At 34.8% G+C, this 13,560-nt stretch overlaps 1 protein-coding gene and 1 non-coding gene across 3 annotated transcripts in view; one reads left to right on the plus strand and one right to left on the minus strand.

Moving 5' to 3' along the window:
* Positions 1–13,560, plus strand: part of CLINT1 (clathrin interactor 1) — a 69,937-nt gene that overhangs the window by 33,377 nt on the left and 23,000 nt on the right. For both annotated transcript variants that reach the window (XM_003934766.3, XM_003934765.4), the window contains exons 2-6: positions 3,712–3,816; positions 4,371–4,467; positions 6,944–7,052; positions 8,003–8,167; positions 11,746–11,923. In XM_003934766.3, the coding sequence (XP_003934815.1) occupies positions 3,712–3,816; positions 4,371–4,467; positions 6,944–7,052; positions 8,003–8,167; positions 11,746–11,923 (654 nt within the window). The remainder of the gene's footprint in view (positions 1–3,711; positions 3,817–4,370; positions 4,468–6,943; positions 7,053–8,002; positions 8,168–11,745; positions 11,924–13,560) is intronic.
* Positions 12,341–12,447, minus strand: LOC120360488 (U6 spliceosomal RNA). The gene has a single exon (XR_005576976.1). It is a non-coding gene; the product is annotated as a U6 spliceosomal RNA (small nuclear RNA).

Below are 13,560 nucleotides of genomic sequence, written 5' to 3' on the forward strand. Positions count from 1 at the left end.
CTGTCAAACTGGTTTAAAATAATATACAGAAAAATTTTTTGGTGTTATCAAAGTATTCTTCATTACTTTCTTAAGTGTTATGATAATTACATGAAAGGAAATGTTAGAAAAGCCTATATCCAAAGACTTTTAGCCTTCAATAAAAAGTTACAATAATGGTTTGCCTGTACCTTAAAAAAACAAGTGAATGTAAAGAGATAATTTTTAAAAATTTCAAGTTAGGAATCTCAATTTAAGATTGGTGAAAGTCCACAAGTCACTTGTTTGACTGTAGTGTTAGTTTAAATGGTATGAAATTTACTGGGGAGGAGAAGTGTCTCTTTCTGTAATTTCGTTTGCAGATCAAGTTCGACCTTTGTCTGGGTCGTGTGTGTTTAAGAAACAGTTGAGAGTGCTCCCTCTAGCGTCTGAGATATATTCTTAAAACATTTGCGTCAGTCAGAAGATTTCAGAATTAACCTAGCCATTTTCCTTTCAAATCTGAACATAAATTTTTATTTTTATTTTTGGCGGGGAGGGATTGTTTTTCTTTTTTAAACAGGTCACTGGAATTATGGGTAGGGCATAGATTGAGGGCAGTAGAAAACATGAGAAAGGAAGGATCAAAATACCATGTCCACCTTTTTAGAAATAGTTATTTTTAAATGACCTGGAATTAGGCCAAACCATACAGTCTTGTTTTAGTTTACATTTGTTTCTGAAATAAGCAAATCTTAAAATACTTTGTTTTGGAATTCTTTATGCTATCAGATTTCATCTTGAGAGAGTTCTTTCCAGTTTTCCAGCAACAGCTTCATTGGAAAATAGATTTTTTGTGGGGAGGGAAAGGGAGGGGAAACAGGGTCTTGTTCTCTGTAGCCTCAACTTCCCGAGCTCCTACAGTCGTCCTGAGTAGCTAGGACCACAGATATGTGCTACCATGCCCAGCAAATTTTTGGATTTTTTTGTGGTGACGGGGTTTTGCCATGTTGACCAGGCTGGTATCGAACTTCTGGGCTCAAGTGATCCACCTGCCTTGTCCTCCCAAAGTACTGGGGATTACAGGTAGGAGCTACTGCACCTGGCCTGGAAAATATCTTTAAAATAGATCTGGATTCTTTGTGGAAGCACTCTGTTATTTTTTTGTTTTATAGTTTCATATCCTTCTGTGGATGTATGTTGTAATTATATTGTGAGTATATTCTGATGACTCTCATTGTTTTTCAACCAAAGAAATGAGATTCTTACATTATTGGCTCTCTGCCACCTCTCCCTCTAAACATAGCACTCACACAGGCCTTCAGCTAAGAATCTTGTAAAGGGTTACGGAAACAGAACCTTTCTTATTTGACCCATGGGCCTTTGTCACTTGAACAAGGAAAGTAGTGTTCTGAAAGCTATAGCATTTACGAAGGCTCTGGTAAAAATATTTCATGTACGTGGACTGGAGATTAACTTCTTTCATCTTGTTCTCCAACAAATTAAACAATGCAAAGAGATTTCAAGTGCATTCTTGGTAATGAAATGCTTGGGTGAATTATAATCCTAATTGCTATTGTTCATTTTCACAGCTGCATTTTGACACTTTTAACTGCCTAAGCCCCACATTCTTCAGCCACCAGGATAAACAAAAGCATCCTGAAATTTATCATTTTGTGGCATCTTAAATTGTGAATCTGTTATTGGCTGCCTTAGTTTTATTTTGGTTCCATGGTTGATAAAATTAGTAGGAAAATTACTCTTCTACATTCATACATAAAAGTATTGTAATAGAACCATTACTGGATTTTAACGAACATATATTCTTTAGTGGCCTTAACATTTTTAAAGGAGGTGGGCAGTGGAGATTATGGATTTATTTTAGTCCTGGGGAAGGAATTCGTATTTATTTTATCGCATTAATTGATATCTTAGGAGGCAGCTTTCTCCAAGATTTGAAAGAAAATAATAGGATTTTGCATTTCTTCCAGAGTAGAACAGTGTTCTGAATTTAAATCTGAAAGCCAGATTGATTTAGCTTTTTGGCAAGTCACATTTATATGCATAATGGTTCCTTTAAAATTTGACCGAAACTTGTTTGTTGGTCCCTTCTTTAAAGAAATTAAAGTGTTTGCAATAAATTTGAAATTTTTTTTCTTTTTTTTTTGTTTCTTTCTTTCTTTTTTTTTTTAAATTTGAAATTTAAGAGATTTGATTACCAGTTTCAACCAAACCTTCCTTATTTTAAAAATAGAACTTTTTGATGACTAAAAAACCGTATGGCAAGAGTAGGTTATTTGTATGTAATAGTTACCAAATTCTGGTTTTTCACTGTTTCTAAGACTGAATTCTAGGTAGAAGAATTGAATTACCATATTCACAGATACCTGTTATAACAATTGTTTGGTAAGAATTGGAGTTTTTGGTGTCAAATGAATATTACTATAGTATGTCACATTTATGCAGTGTTTTTTCTCAAAATGTCTTTGAATTCTTAAATTCATACAAGCATGACAAATTCCATTTTAATAACTTTTGCCATCTCATGTCTTAATCTTTTTTCCAAAGTGAATTCTTTCTGATAAAAATATTATTTAATGTTTTGAAAGTCTTCTAATAGATGGTTATTTTATATATATTTCTTTATTTTTTTTTTTTTTTGAGACAGAGTCTTGCTCTGTTGCCCAAGGCTGGAGTATAGTCGTGCGGTCATGGTTCCCCTTGACCTCCTGGAATCAAGTAGTCTTCCCACCTCAGCCTCCCTAGTATCTGGGACTATAGGTGCATGCCAACACATCTGGCTAATTAAAAAAAATTTTTTTAGACACCAGCTCTCACATTATGTGGCCCAAGCTGGTGTTGGTTATTATATTAAATACTAATATAGGTAACATTTATTAAGTACTTCCTATATGTCAGACACTGTACTAAATAAACACCATTTGCTGTGCTAGCCTTTGAGGTGATATTCTTATTTATTTCCATTTTATGATTGTGGAAACTGAGATTAAAATAATTAAAATAATTTTGCCAATGATCACATAGTAAGTGATTGGAATCAGATCTTTTTGACTCCTGAGACCCATGTTCTTAATCATTGCTGAAGTCATAAGGGAAAGTTAAGTGTGCATCATACAATCTTCTGATGGAATATTATGCAGGCAGTAAAAGTAAGGGTTACAGCGAATATATAATGACATAGAAGTACATATGATAGAATAAATGAAAAAAGACTAAGGGATTACAGTTCAACATTCATAGTGGTTCTAAACATCTGTAGATATCTTTGATTTATTATTTTTAAAAAATGTGATATAGATACTATCTAGCTGTTACATAATATTGCCTAATTTATAGAATTTCTGTAAACAGGAAACATAAGCCTAAATTGCATGTAAACCCAGATCTGGTCAAGAAACTGACAACTTAGTTTTATAATAGACTCTAGCATGTTCAATTTTTTAAAAAAATTTTTGACCCTCAGCCATTTTTTTTACTGGACTTATGCCAGCTCTGATGTAATCTCTCATCTGTATTCTTGAAGGCTAATGGAATAGTAAAATCTGCTTAAAGATAACTTAAGTGTGTTACATAGTGTCCGTAGGGTAGCTTGTGCACAAAAGATGTTTTCTTTCCCACCCTGTGGAGGTAGCTCATTAGGACTCCCAGTAGTGTCATTATTAAGTTTTCATGTGTTTCTCAGTTTTGATGCTAATCTTTGTGCCTATGTGCGTGCATTTTTTTCCTCTGCAGCACCAATGTGGTTATGAATTATTCAGAGATTGAGTCTAAGGTTCGAGAGGCAACAAACGATGATCCTTGGGGACCTTCTGGGCAACTCATGGGAGAGATTGCCAAGTAAGTGATAATTTGACTCAGCAGTGCAGAAAAAAATCAAAGTATCTTGACACAGAAATGTGAAATTTGCTTTCATATTTAAACAATTCGGGTGCCAAAATATAAATTTTGCATAATCATTCAGATAGTAATGTAGAAAGTTTTACTCAGTCCATTCCCCTTAAAAATTTGGCTCAAAAAAGAAACCCACAATTTTTTTTCAATGAAGTTTTGAGACATGCTATAGCTCACTATGTAAAATTTCGACAAATGCATGTAAAATAACTTGGAAATGTAAGTTACAAAAATTTGTTTCTATGAACATCTGGGCCACTGTACCAGTGAATGAAGAACTTGTAAAGTATCTTAATTAGTGGGACTTACATATGTGCCAGGTAGTGTATAAAATATAGGGAAAACATTTTCTAGGAAGTACAAATCTTCTAAATTTTTTGAATTAAGCTTATTAATGTTTAAAAACTCTTTGGGGAAACACAGTAAATTAGGACAAGTCTGCCATCTACTGTCAAAATTAATATATTGCAGACTTTTAAAGGAAAGGATTCTTTTTTCAGGGCTACATTTATGTATGAACAATTTCCAGAACTTATGAACATGCTTTGGTCACGAATGTTAAAAGACAATAAGAAGAATTGGAGAAGAGTTTATAAGGTATGGACACAAGTCTATTTTAATTACTTGCCATGTTGAAAACAAATGCTTGAAATTTCAGGTATATATATGTAGGTGATTTTGAAGTATGTTAAATCTTAAAATAGAATAATCGAAAACACATGAAAGAAGTAGATTGATTATTTGTGTTCTGTTTTCTAGTCATCATGAACAACCGTGAATGGAAAATGTTTAAAATTAATATTAATAATACTTCTAAATGTTGATTACTTCTTAAAATTTTTCCTACTAAAATGTTTGTGCATGTCAAAAACAATTGGATCTATAGTAATATGCATGTTTAGTGTATGAGCAGTTAAGATGAATACCACAATCTAATATGGTTTGTCATCTCTACATAGAAATTTACCTAATTTATGATAGTATTCTCATAGTATTCTATATCAAAAATGCAGTTCAAAATGTAATTTTAATTTTGAATTTGTGAATACGAACTCTATCAGATTCCTTTTGTTTAGTTCTGATCTCATATAAAGTAGAATCCTATAACAATATAGTTATGCTTCTACACTTACCATATTTTCTTGCTTCTTCAGAATGTTTTTCTGTGCTATCCAAAAATGATATAATTTGGCTTTCAGAATTGAAAATCTATGTGTTAGTTTGATGTTTTTTATGTTTCTCCTTTCTGAAAACATTCAGTGTCATTCCCTCAGGTTGTATGGTAGGTGTGATGAAATAATTGAAATTTCTGTAAATTGAATTTGCTTTTAGTTTTTTTGTTTTGTTTTGTTTTGTTTTGTTTTGTTTTGTTTTGTTTTGTTTTGTTTTGTTTTGTTTTTTCTTTCCCCTTGGGTAAGCTCCTTTTTAAAAGAATTCAGTCATATATACCACATAAGGACATTTTAGTGATGGACCACCTATATGACAGTGGTCCTACTGGATTATAATACCCTATTTTTTCTGCACCTTTTCTATTTTTAGATACAAAAACACTCAGCATTGTGTTACAGTTGTCTGTAGTAGTTAGTACAGTAACATGCCGCACAGGTTTGTAGTCTAGGAGCAGTAGGTGGTCCCACACGTCGTCAGTGTGTAGCAGACTATACCATCTAGGTTTGTGTAAGTACACTATGATACTGGTACAATAACAAAAATTGCCTAATGGCACATTACTCAGAACATATCCCCATCACTAAGTGACACATGGCTGTAAATTACTGGTAGGAAGACGTTTTATGTCCCTCAGTTTTACCAGACTAACTGGATTTTTTTGTTTGTTTTTGCTGCCCCCTCTTCTCTGCCTAACTAGATTTTCATGTCCCTAATCGAGTGAGGTTTGTTCCAAGCAATGTTAGGTTCAAAATGTAAAATTTATTGTTTTCAGTATATTTCACAAAGTTGTGTAGGAGTAACTGTTATCTAATTCCAGAACATTTGTATCACCCCATAAAAAAACCCGACGCCCATTAGTAGTCATTCTAAATTTACATTTTAACAAAATTTAGTTTGGGGGTGAGGGTTAGTGGTGGTTGGTTGTTTTTGAGACAGTCTGGCTTTGTCACCCAGGCTGGAATGCAGTGGCTCGATCTTGACCTCCTGGGCTTAAGGGATCCTCCTGCCTCAACCTCCTAAGTAGCTGAACTACAGGCATGCACCACAATACCCGGCAATTTTTTTTTTTTTTTTTTTTCATAAAACGTCTCACTATTTTGCAAAATTTTCTTAAACATTCAGGTTTTTGTTTTGTTTTGTTTTGTTTTTTTTTGAGACAGAGTCTCCCTGTTGCCCATGCTGAGTGCAGTGACACAGGCTCAGCTCACTGCAACCTCTGCCTTCTGGGTTCCAGTGGTTCTTGTGCTTCAGCCTCCTGAGTAGCTGGGATTACAGGGGTGGGCCACAATACCCAGCTAATTTTTGTATTTTTAGTAGAGACGAAGTTTCACCATGTTGCCCGGTCTGGTCTCAAACTCCTGACTTCAAGTGATCCTCTCGCCTCGGCCTCCCAAAGTGCTGGGGTTACAGGCATGAGTCACTGAGCATGACCCCAACCTTTTAAAACAAAAGCCACATAATTAACCTCAAAATTAAATTTTATCTGGGGAAAATACTATAGGATTGTTTAATTACCAAATAATTCTTCTGAGGTTCTTGGCAATTCACAGTTCCATAATGCTCAGATAAAAAGTAAAAACAGAGTCAGCTTTCTAAAACCTTATTGTCTATTTATGTCATGCATTCAAATACTTTGAACATCAGAGTTGTTCTTTTAAGTCTTTAACACATAGTATCCAGTGGACAATTTGTAATTATTTACTATGCTTAATATAAGAGGAACTTCAGATTGATTATATAAGTTTTCTAGCTTCTGTATTTAAAGTCTGATGTAAAGAAACCTCACCACCACCATGAAGATTCTTTCTTTGCTAATGTTAGAGTTAATTTTTTTAACCATTTACTGAAGCTCTACTGGAATTTATTTCATTAAATCATTTAGTGCTTTGTATTTTTACAGTCGTTGCTGCTCCTAGCTTACCTCATAAGGAATGGATCAGAGCGTGTTGTTACAAGTGCCAGAGAACACATTTATGATTTACGATCCCTGGAAAATTACCACTTTGTAGGTGAGCAATAGAAAAACCTTATAAGCAAATTAAAACAGTAGTTGGAGTTGTCAGTCACCTGAACTAGCTTAGAAGCTTCTCTGCTCTAATTAGAATGTGACTGTTGCTGGTTGTGTGACGAGTGCAGAATCCAAGACGTCGGGCCCTAGAGTATTAATTAGTGAAGACAAGAACTTGCAGAAAAGACTGGCTAATAACAACAGAACCAACACAACATGAGTGTTCGGGTTTATATTAAAATATGCACTGGAGACTGGTCCCCTGTGGTGTCCATAAAGGAATAGCTTTAATCATATGGGAAGAAAAGGTTAGAGCTCCAAAACACACACATCTGTTTGAAGCTGGTTTTTTTTTCCCTCCCACCAAATAATATTTACTGTGCAAAGGCAGCAAGGCCACAGTGTGTTTTGAATGTGAAAGAGGCTAGGGAATGAAGCACGTTTCATTTTGTAGTGTACCCTAGTTGTAAGCACTTTAAATATTCAGTTGTGAGCTACACTAAAACCTGGTAATTAGTGTTCCAGACTTGTACTGGAGAAACCAAGACATTGTATGTTTTTCAGTTATTAAAATGCTAAAGTAGTTCTTTTCATTTGTTTTCTTAAAATACGATAGAAAAACACAACAGCACTTACAGATACGTCTATTTTGTATGATCATCAGTAATCCCTTTTAGTGAATCTTTAATTGACCTTGCATAGTACCATTATCTGTGGTCCTTTTTAGTTCATCTTTATATACTCTTATATGCCAAAATTCCATTTTAAAACTTAGAACTTGCTGAAGAGAAAATGACAAAGTTTAATAGCACAGTTTGCCTCTTTTATAGTTTTTTAAATATTGAAGTTGCTTTCTTATGAAGTTTTTATATCTTTTTTTTTTTATCTTAAAGAGTTTGATACATATTAAGTGAATTCTTAAGTTTTGTTTGTCTCTTACCATCCTCATAGATGAGCATGGCAAGGATCAAGGTATAAATATTCGACAGAAGGTGAAGGAATTGGTTGAATTTGCCCAGGATGACGACAGGCTTCGTGAGGAGCGAAAGAAAGCAAAGAAGAACAAAGACAAGTATGTTGGGGTTTCCTCAGACAGTGTTGGCGGATTCAGATACAGTAAGTATCAAAGACAAGCTGACACCTAAGCATCAGCTTATCTTCTTGAGTATATTTTAAGAATCAGTGAAATACCAAAGACCAAAATGCTAATTTTCTTTTCTTGGAATACATAGAAGACTAAAATACATGCCGTACTAATTTTGGCTTCTGTCTCATGAATCTTGGGAATCTTCCTATTTTTAACTTGGGGGTTCAGCAGTAGGATTTTAACCATTAATGGCTGATTAAATGACTACATACTCTGAGGTGACATACAGAGAATAAAACAGATGTATACCCTTCCCTCTTGGAGTTACTATTCTTCTAAAAAGAAGCGGGGGAAAAGTTTCTATAACTCACATTTGAGAGCATAAAAATACAAAGTTTGATCAGGAGATTAACCTAATTTGAAACCAATTTAGCTGTATTTTTGGCCCAAACCAGATAATCTTCCTGTCAGTCATTCCAGCCTCAGTCTCTCTTTCTTTATTTATGCACTGCGTAACTTGACGTATCAAAGGTGACTGACGATACTGTCAGTTTTTCATCTAGGCCTATTGCTTTGTTTATTGTTCTCAATACGTTTAAGAGCAACTAGAACGTTCATCTTTTGTGTTTATTTTTAATGTAATAATATAGTTTCTGTAAAATAAGGCATAGGTGCTTGAAGCAGATATACAAAATAAGAACTATCTTTCACAGCATGTCCCTTTGCACTTGTTCTGTCTTCTATGAGCTCTGACAATCTCCTGGTCATTTTGTGTATATGCAGACAGGCCAGTGCTGCATCTTAGCAGCTGTTTTCACTGAGGCTTTCCAGCTGCCCCCACCCATATATGTTTATATTTGGATTATATTGAGCTCTCATATCTCCTTCAATGGAACCATGTAAAACTCTTACATATAAAATTTCCTTGCTCATTTGCTCCTCTGCTTTCTTGCCCTCAAAGAAAAAATACTGCATTTAGTCAACTGTTTAAGGATGTTTCTAACAGCAGAAAAATTCCATTTTTTATATTGAAGCATCATATACAAGTCAGTTTTTTTTCCCCCCAGTGCTAACTCATAGGCAGTGCAACCAGAGTCAGCCACAAGTCAGTTTCTGAATTGGGCAAAAAATATTTCTCCTAAAGCATATAAATAATGTTTTGGAGTTTCTGGAGTTTCTGTTTGTTTGGGAAGTACAAAGTTTTTGGATTATTTACCCAAGTAGTTGTTTTATTCTTTAGCTTTTTCAAAGTAGTTATAGCAACTTAATGTGTTTTTAATAGAAATTGGTATTTGAAACTTATTTCCACGCTATTCTTGCTTGTATCTTTCTTTTTGCCAGCATAATGTATAATTATATCAGCTAAACTTAGAAAATTGAATACGTTTTCAAACTTAGGCAGAATGTACTAACTGCAGCATCTGTAATAAAGGTAGAGTTGGACATCCTGTGTGTTTGCATCACATTCTTTTGCTAAGTTATTGTTCATGTTTTGTGTTATTCAGACAACTGTTCATTATTGGCATTTTTGTGGGTTTTTTTGTTTTGTTTTATTTTGTTTTTTTATTTGAGACAAAGTCTCATTCTGTTGTCCAGGCCGGAGTGTAGTGGTGTGATCTCTGCTCACTGCAACCTCTGCCTCCCAAGTGCAAGTGATTTTCCTGCCTAACCCTCCTGAGAAGCTGGGGCCACAGGCATGAGCCACCACACCTGGCTAATTTTTGTTATTTTTGGTAGAGACAGGGTTTCCCCATTTTGACCGTTCTGGTCTCAAACTCCTGACCTCAAATGATCTGCCCACCTTGGCTTCCCAAAGTGCTGGGATTATAGGCGTGAGGCACTGCAACCAGCCGGTTTTGTGTTTTCTCATTCTTTTTTGTTTGTTTGTTTTAATTTTAGAAACAGGGTCTCACTATGTCGCCCAGGCTGGCGTGCAATGGCTTTTCACAGGCATGATCCCACTACTGATCAGCATGGGAGTTCTGACCTGTTCCTTTTCCGACCTTGGCCGGTTCACCCCTCATTAGGCAACCTGGTGGTCCCCTGCTCCCGGGAGGTCACCATATTGATGCCAAACTTAGTGCAGACACCCGATCGGCGTAGCACACTACAGCCCAGAACTCCTGGGCTCAAGCGATCCTCCCACCTCAGCCTCCCGAGTAGCTGGGACTACAGGCACATGCCACCATACCCGGCATGTTTTTTCATTTGGACATTAGATAATGTCTTGCCAATATCCAGTATCTTTAGCACTAATTTACTATGATGTTCACAGTGCTAATCAGTTTGGTTTCATCCACTTCCTGTCCTGTAAATTTGTTGTTTTCCAAAGTCTAGTTCATGACACTGTCATTGAAATGTACTTACACATTGTTGGAAAATCACTTATTTTTTATAAGCCATCTTGCTTTAAATTTTGTCTAAAAAATTTCATTTTGTCATGTTTTCTCTAAGTTGGTGATCACTTCCAGATTCAGTAAATAGGTTAAAATCCTTAAACACTTACAGAAAATTTTAGCAGGCAATTCAGCAGAATGGTTTTGTTCAAGCTCCAGAGGATATGTATCCTTTTAGATCCTGTTAACAAAAGTTCAAAACAAAAGATCCATTAGCCACTTTTCAGTTATTTTGTTGTTTCTCATTGTCCTTTTCCTTTTCTTCCAACCTGCCTTAATTTTTAATGTTTTTTGTTTTGTTGTGCTGTGATCTCTCTATACCTTCTATTCTTGCTTCTTAAGTTGAATTTGGACATGTAAATAGAAGGATTTCATTTTGTGTCTGTAATTCCTGTCTCCCCAGGCCCCTAAGGGCAAGGACTTAAACAAATCTTGACATTTTGGGTTTTTTGTTTATTGCCACGATCTATTCTCTGCGTTTCCAAATTCACACAGAGGCTCTAGGTTTTGCCAGTCTTGGCATATGTTTGGAATGGGTGTTTGAATTGATTGACACTATTCTGAGCTACTGTTTGAGCATACTTCATGATTCCAGTGTGTGTAGTTTTTGGTAGTTAGAGTAATCCTTTCTTTGTACAATAATTACAGAATGCTTTCCCATCCCTGAAAATTCATTGAGTTGTTTTTTTAGTGTGATACTGAGGAGTGACAGTTACTGAGATATTTTAGCTTATTGGGATGTGTAACATTCAGAGTGGAGTTCCTTCAGTTTGTATTTTTTAAGACACTGTTGCTATCCAGTACTTTTCTGAAAATTCAAAAACCATTAAGGGACAGGAATAAAATATATTAACTGGCTTTTGTAAAAACAAAAAGATTTTCATTTCTCTTTTGCTTGTATAGCTTGTGTTGGTTTTGTGTTTTCCTCTATTCCTTTCAGTGGCCTTTAAGAACTTCCTGATATGCTGTGCTGTGCATTAAGGTTGTGTAAGTATTCATAAACAAAAGCTTTTGAATCTGCATTCCTGCCATTTAATGACTGGCATTACATGCTGTGCCTTGCTGTAATTGTGTTGATTCAGCACTGTGGGAGCTTTCTGTTTTCCTTTGAAAATGATTTTATTATGAGGAAAAGCCTGAGAAATAAGGACTTGTAGATACTTTTGAATTTATTGTCCTTAAAGTTCTTCTTTTTTTAATGCTTTATATAGGTGAAAGATACGATCCTGAGCCCAAATCAAAATGGGATGAGGAGTGGGATAAAAACAAGAGTGCTTTTCCATTCAGTGATAAATTAGGTGAGCTGAGTGATAAAATTGGAAGCACAATTGATGACACCATCAGCAAGTTCCGGAGGAAAGATAGAGAAGACTCTCCAGAAAGATGCAGGTATTTTAACACTTTATCTCCTGGGTCTCTTGGAAAGAGTCATAAATTTATGCCACTGGAATTTTGGTTTTTTGTTGGTTTTGTTTGGGGTGTTAACATTATCTGAAATCGGGCCTTTTTTTTAAATAGACTTCATTTTTTTTTTAGAGCAGTTTATGCTTACAGAAAAATTGTGCATAAAGTACAGAGAGTTAGCAAATACCCATTTCCCCTTCATAATAGGTTCTGTGAACATCTTGCATTACTATGGTGCATTTGTTTAACAATCGAAAAGCCTATATTGATATACTTATTAAAGTCTGTAGTTTACATTGGGGTTTCTCATATTGTACACTTCTGTGGGTTTCAACAAATGCATAATATTCCCCATTACAGTATCATATGGAGTAGTTTCACAACTCTAAATATACCCTGTGCAGAAATGTGGAACAAGTCTTAAATGTGCAACTCATCCTTGCACAGAGGGCATACTAATCTTCCCTGTATTGTTCTGATTTTAGCATGAGTGCTCCCGAGGCAAGCACTGTGCAACTATTTGTAAGATGCTAGGTTAGATACTACTTGCAATTAGTATTGACATACTTTCCATGTTGCCTGTGTCTACTTATTTTTGAAGTTGATCCCGTGTATTTTTATTCAGGCTAGTAGTCTTTCCTTGGATTTTTTTCCTTAGTAAAAACTTATATAGATTATTTTGCATTTGGACCTTAGATGATCCAGGGACCTAAGATGTTGCGGGATAATGAAGTTTATGTATTAAGTTTAATTAAACATAAGTTAAAGGATTTGAAATTTAATGCTTCCTTGACATTTCATTATGATTCCTGGTGTGTACCAGAAAAACAATCCAAGTGGATTTTGAACCAGTTTTTGAGAATAGACCTGTAGTTGATTTTTATAAACTACATTCTATGATGGTAGGGCATTAGTATTTAGTTTTACATAGAACAATACTTTGAGCTTTGCAGCAGTCACTTTTGTTCTTACCTGCCAATATAGTTATAAACCAATTTTTCTGACAACATAAAGGATAATGTATATTGCACTTAATGTACAGAGCAAATTTTACTTCGTAAGTTTGATATATATCATTTGTGCCTCACAATATCTCTACTAAATAGAGTAGAACAAGAATTTTGCCTTTATTGTTTATAAGTGGACTTGCCTAAGTAACACAGTTAGTGATGGAACCAAGCCTTCAAGTGATTTCTTGTAACTAAATACCATCTCCTTTTTTTCTTACCCCACACCAAAAATCCTAACAGTTCAGAATTAGGGATTATTAAAAAGAGGCACAAACAAAAATACAATCTAATTAGTGTAGTTTTAGGATGTTTTCATATTTTTTAAATCCCTGGAATGCCTCTTCAGGAAATATCAAAAGAATAATGGCCATAATTTCAATAATGTTTTACAAACCAGAGCAAAACTTACTATACAGGCCACAAAAACATTAATGAGGGGAAAATAGCTTCATATATTTGAAATGGGCACCATTTCCCTCCCAGTGTGTAGTATTTATAATTATCATATGTATCCTTTTTCATTATAAAAAAGCTAGATACTTGTAAAATACACATATTCTGAGTGCTAAAAATAAGTTCTGGCTCTTCAAAGATCAAATTCCAGTTTTTCAC

Source organism: Saimiri boliviensis, chromosome 20 (assembly GCF_048565385.1).
Source record: "Saimiri boliviensis isolate mSaiBol1 chromosome 20, mSaiBol1.pri, whole genome shotgun sequence".
Taxonomy (NCBI): domain Eukaryota; kingdom Metazoa; phylum Chordata; class Mammalia; order Primates; family Cebidae; genus Saimiri; species Saimiri boliviensis.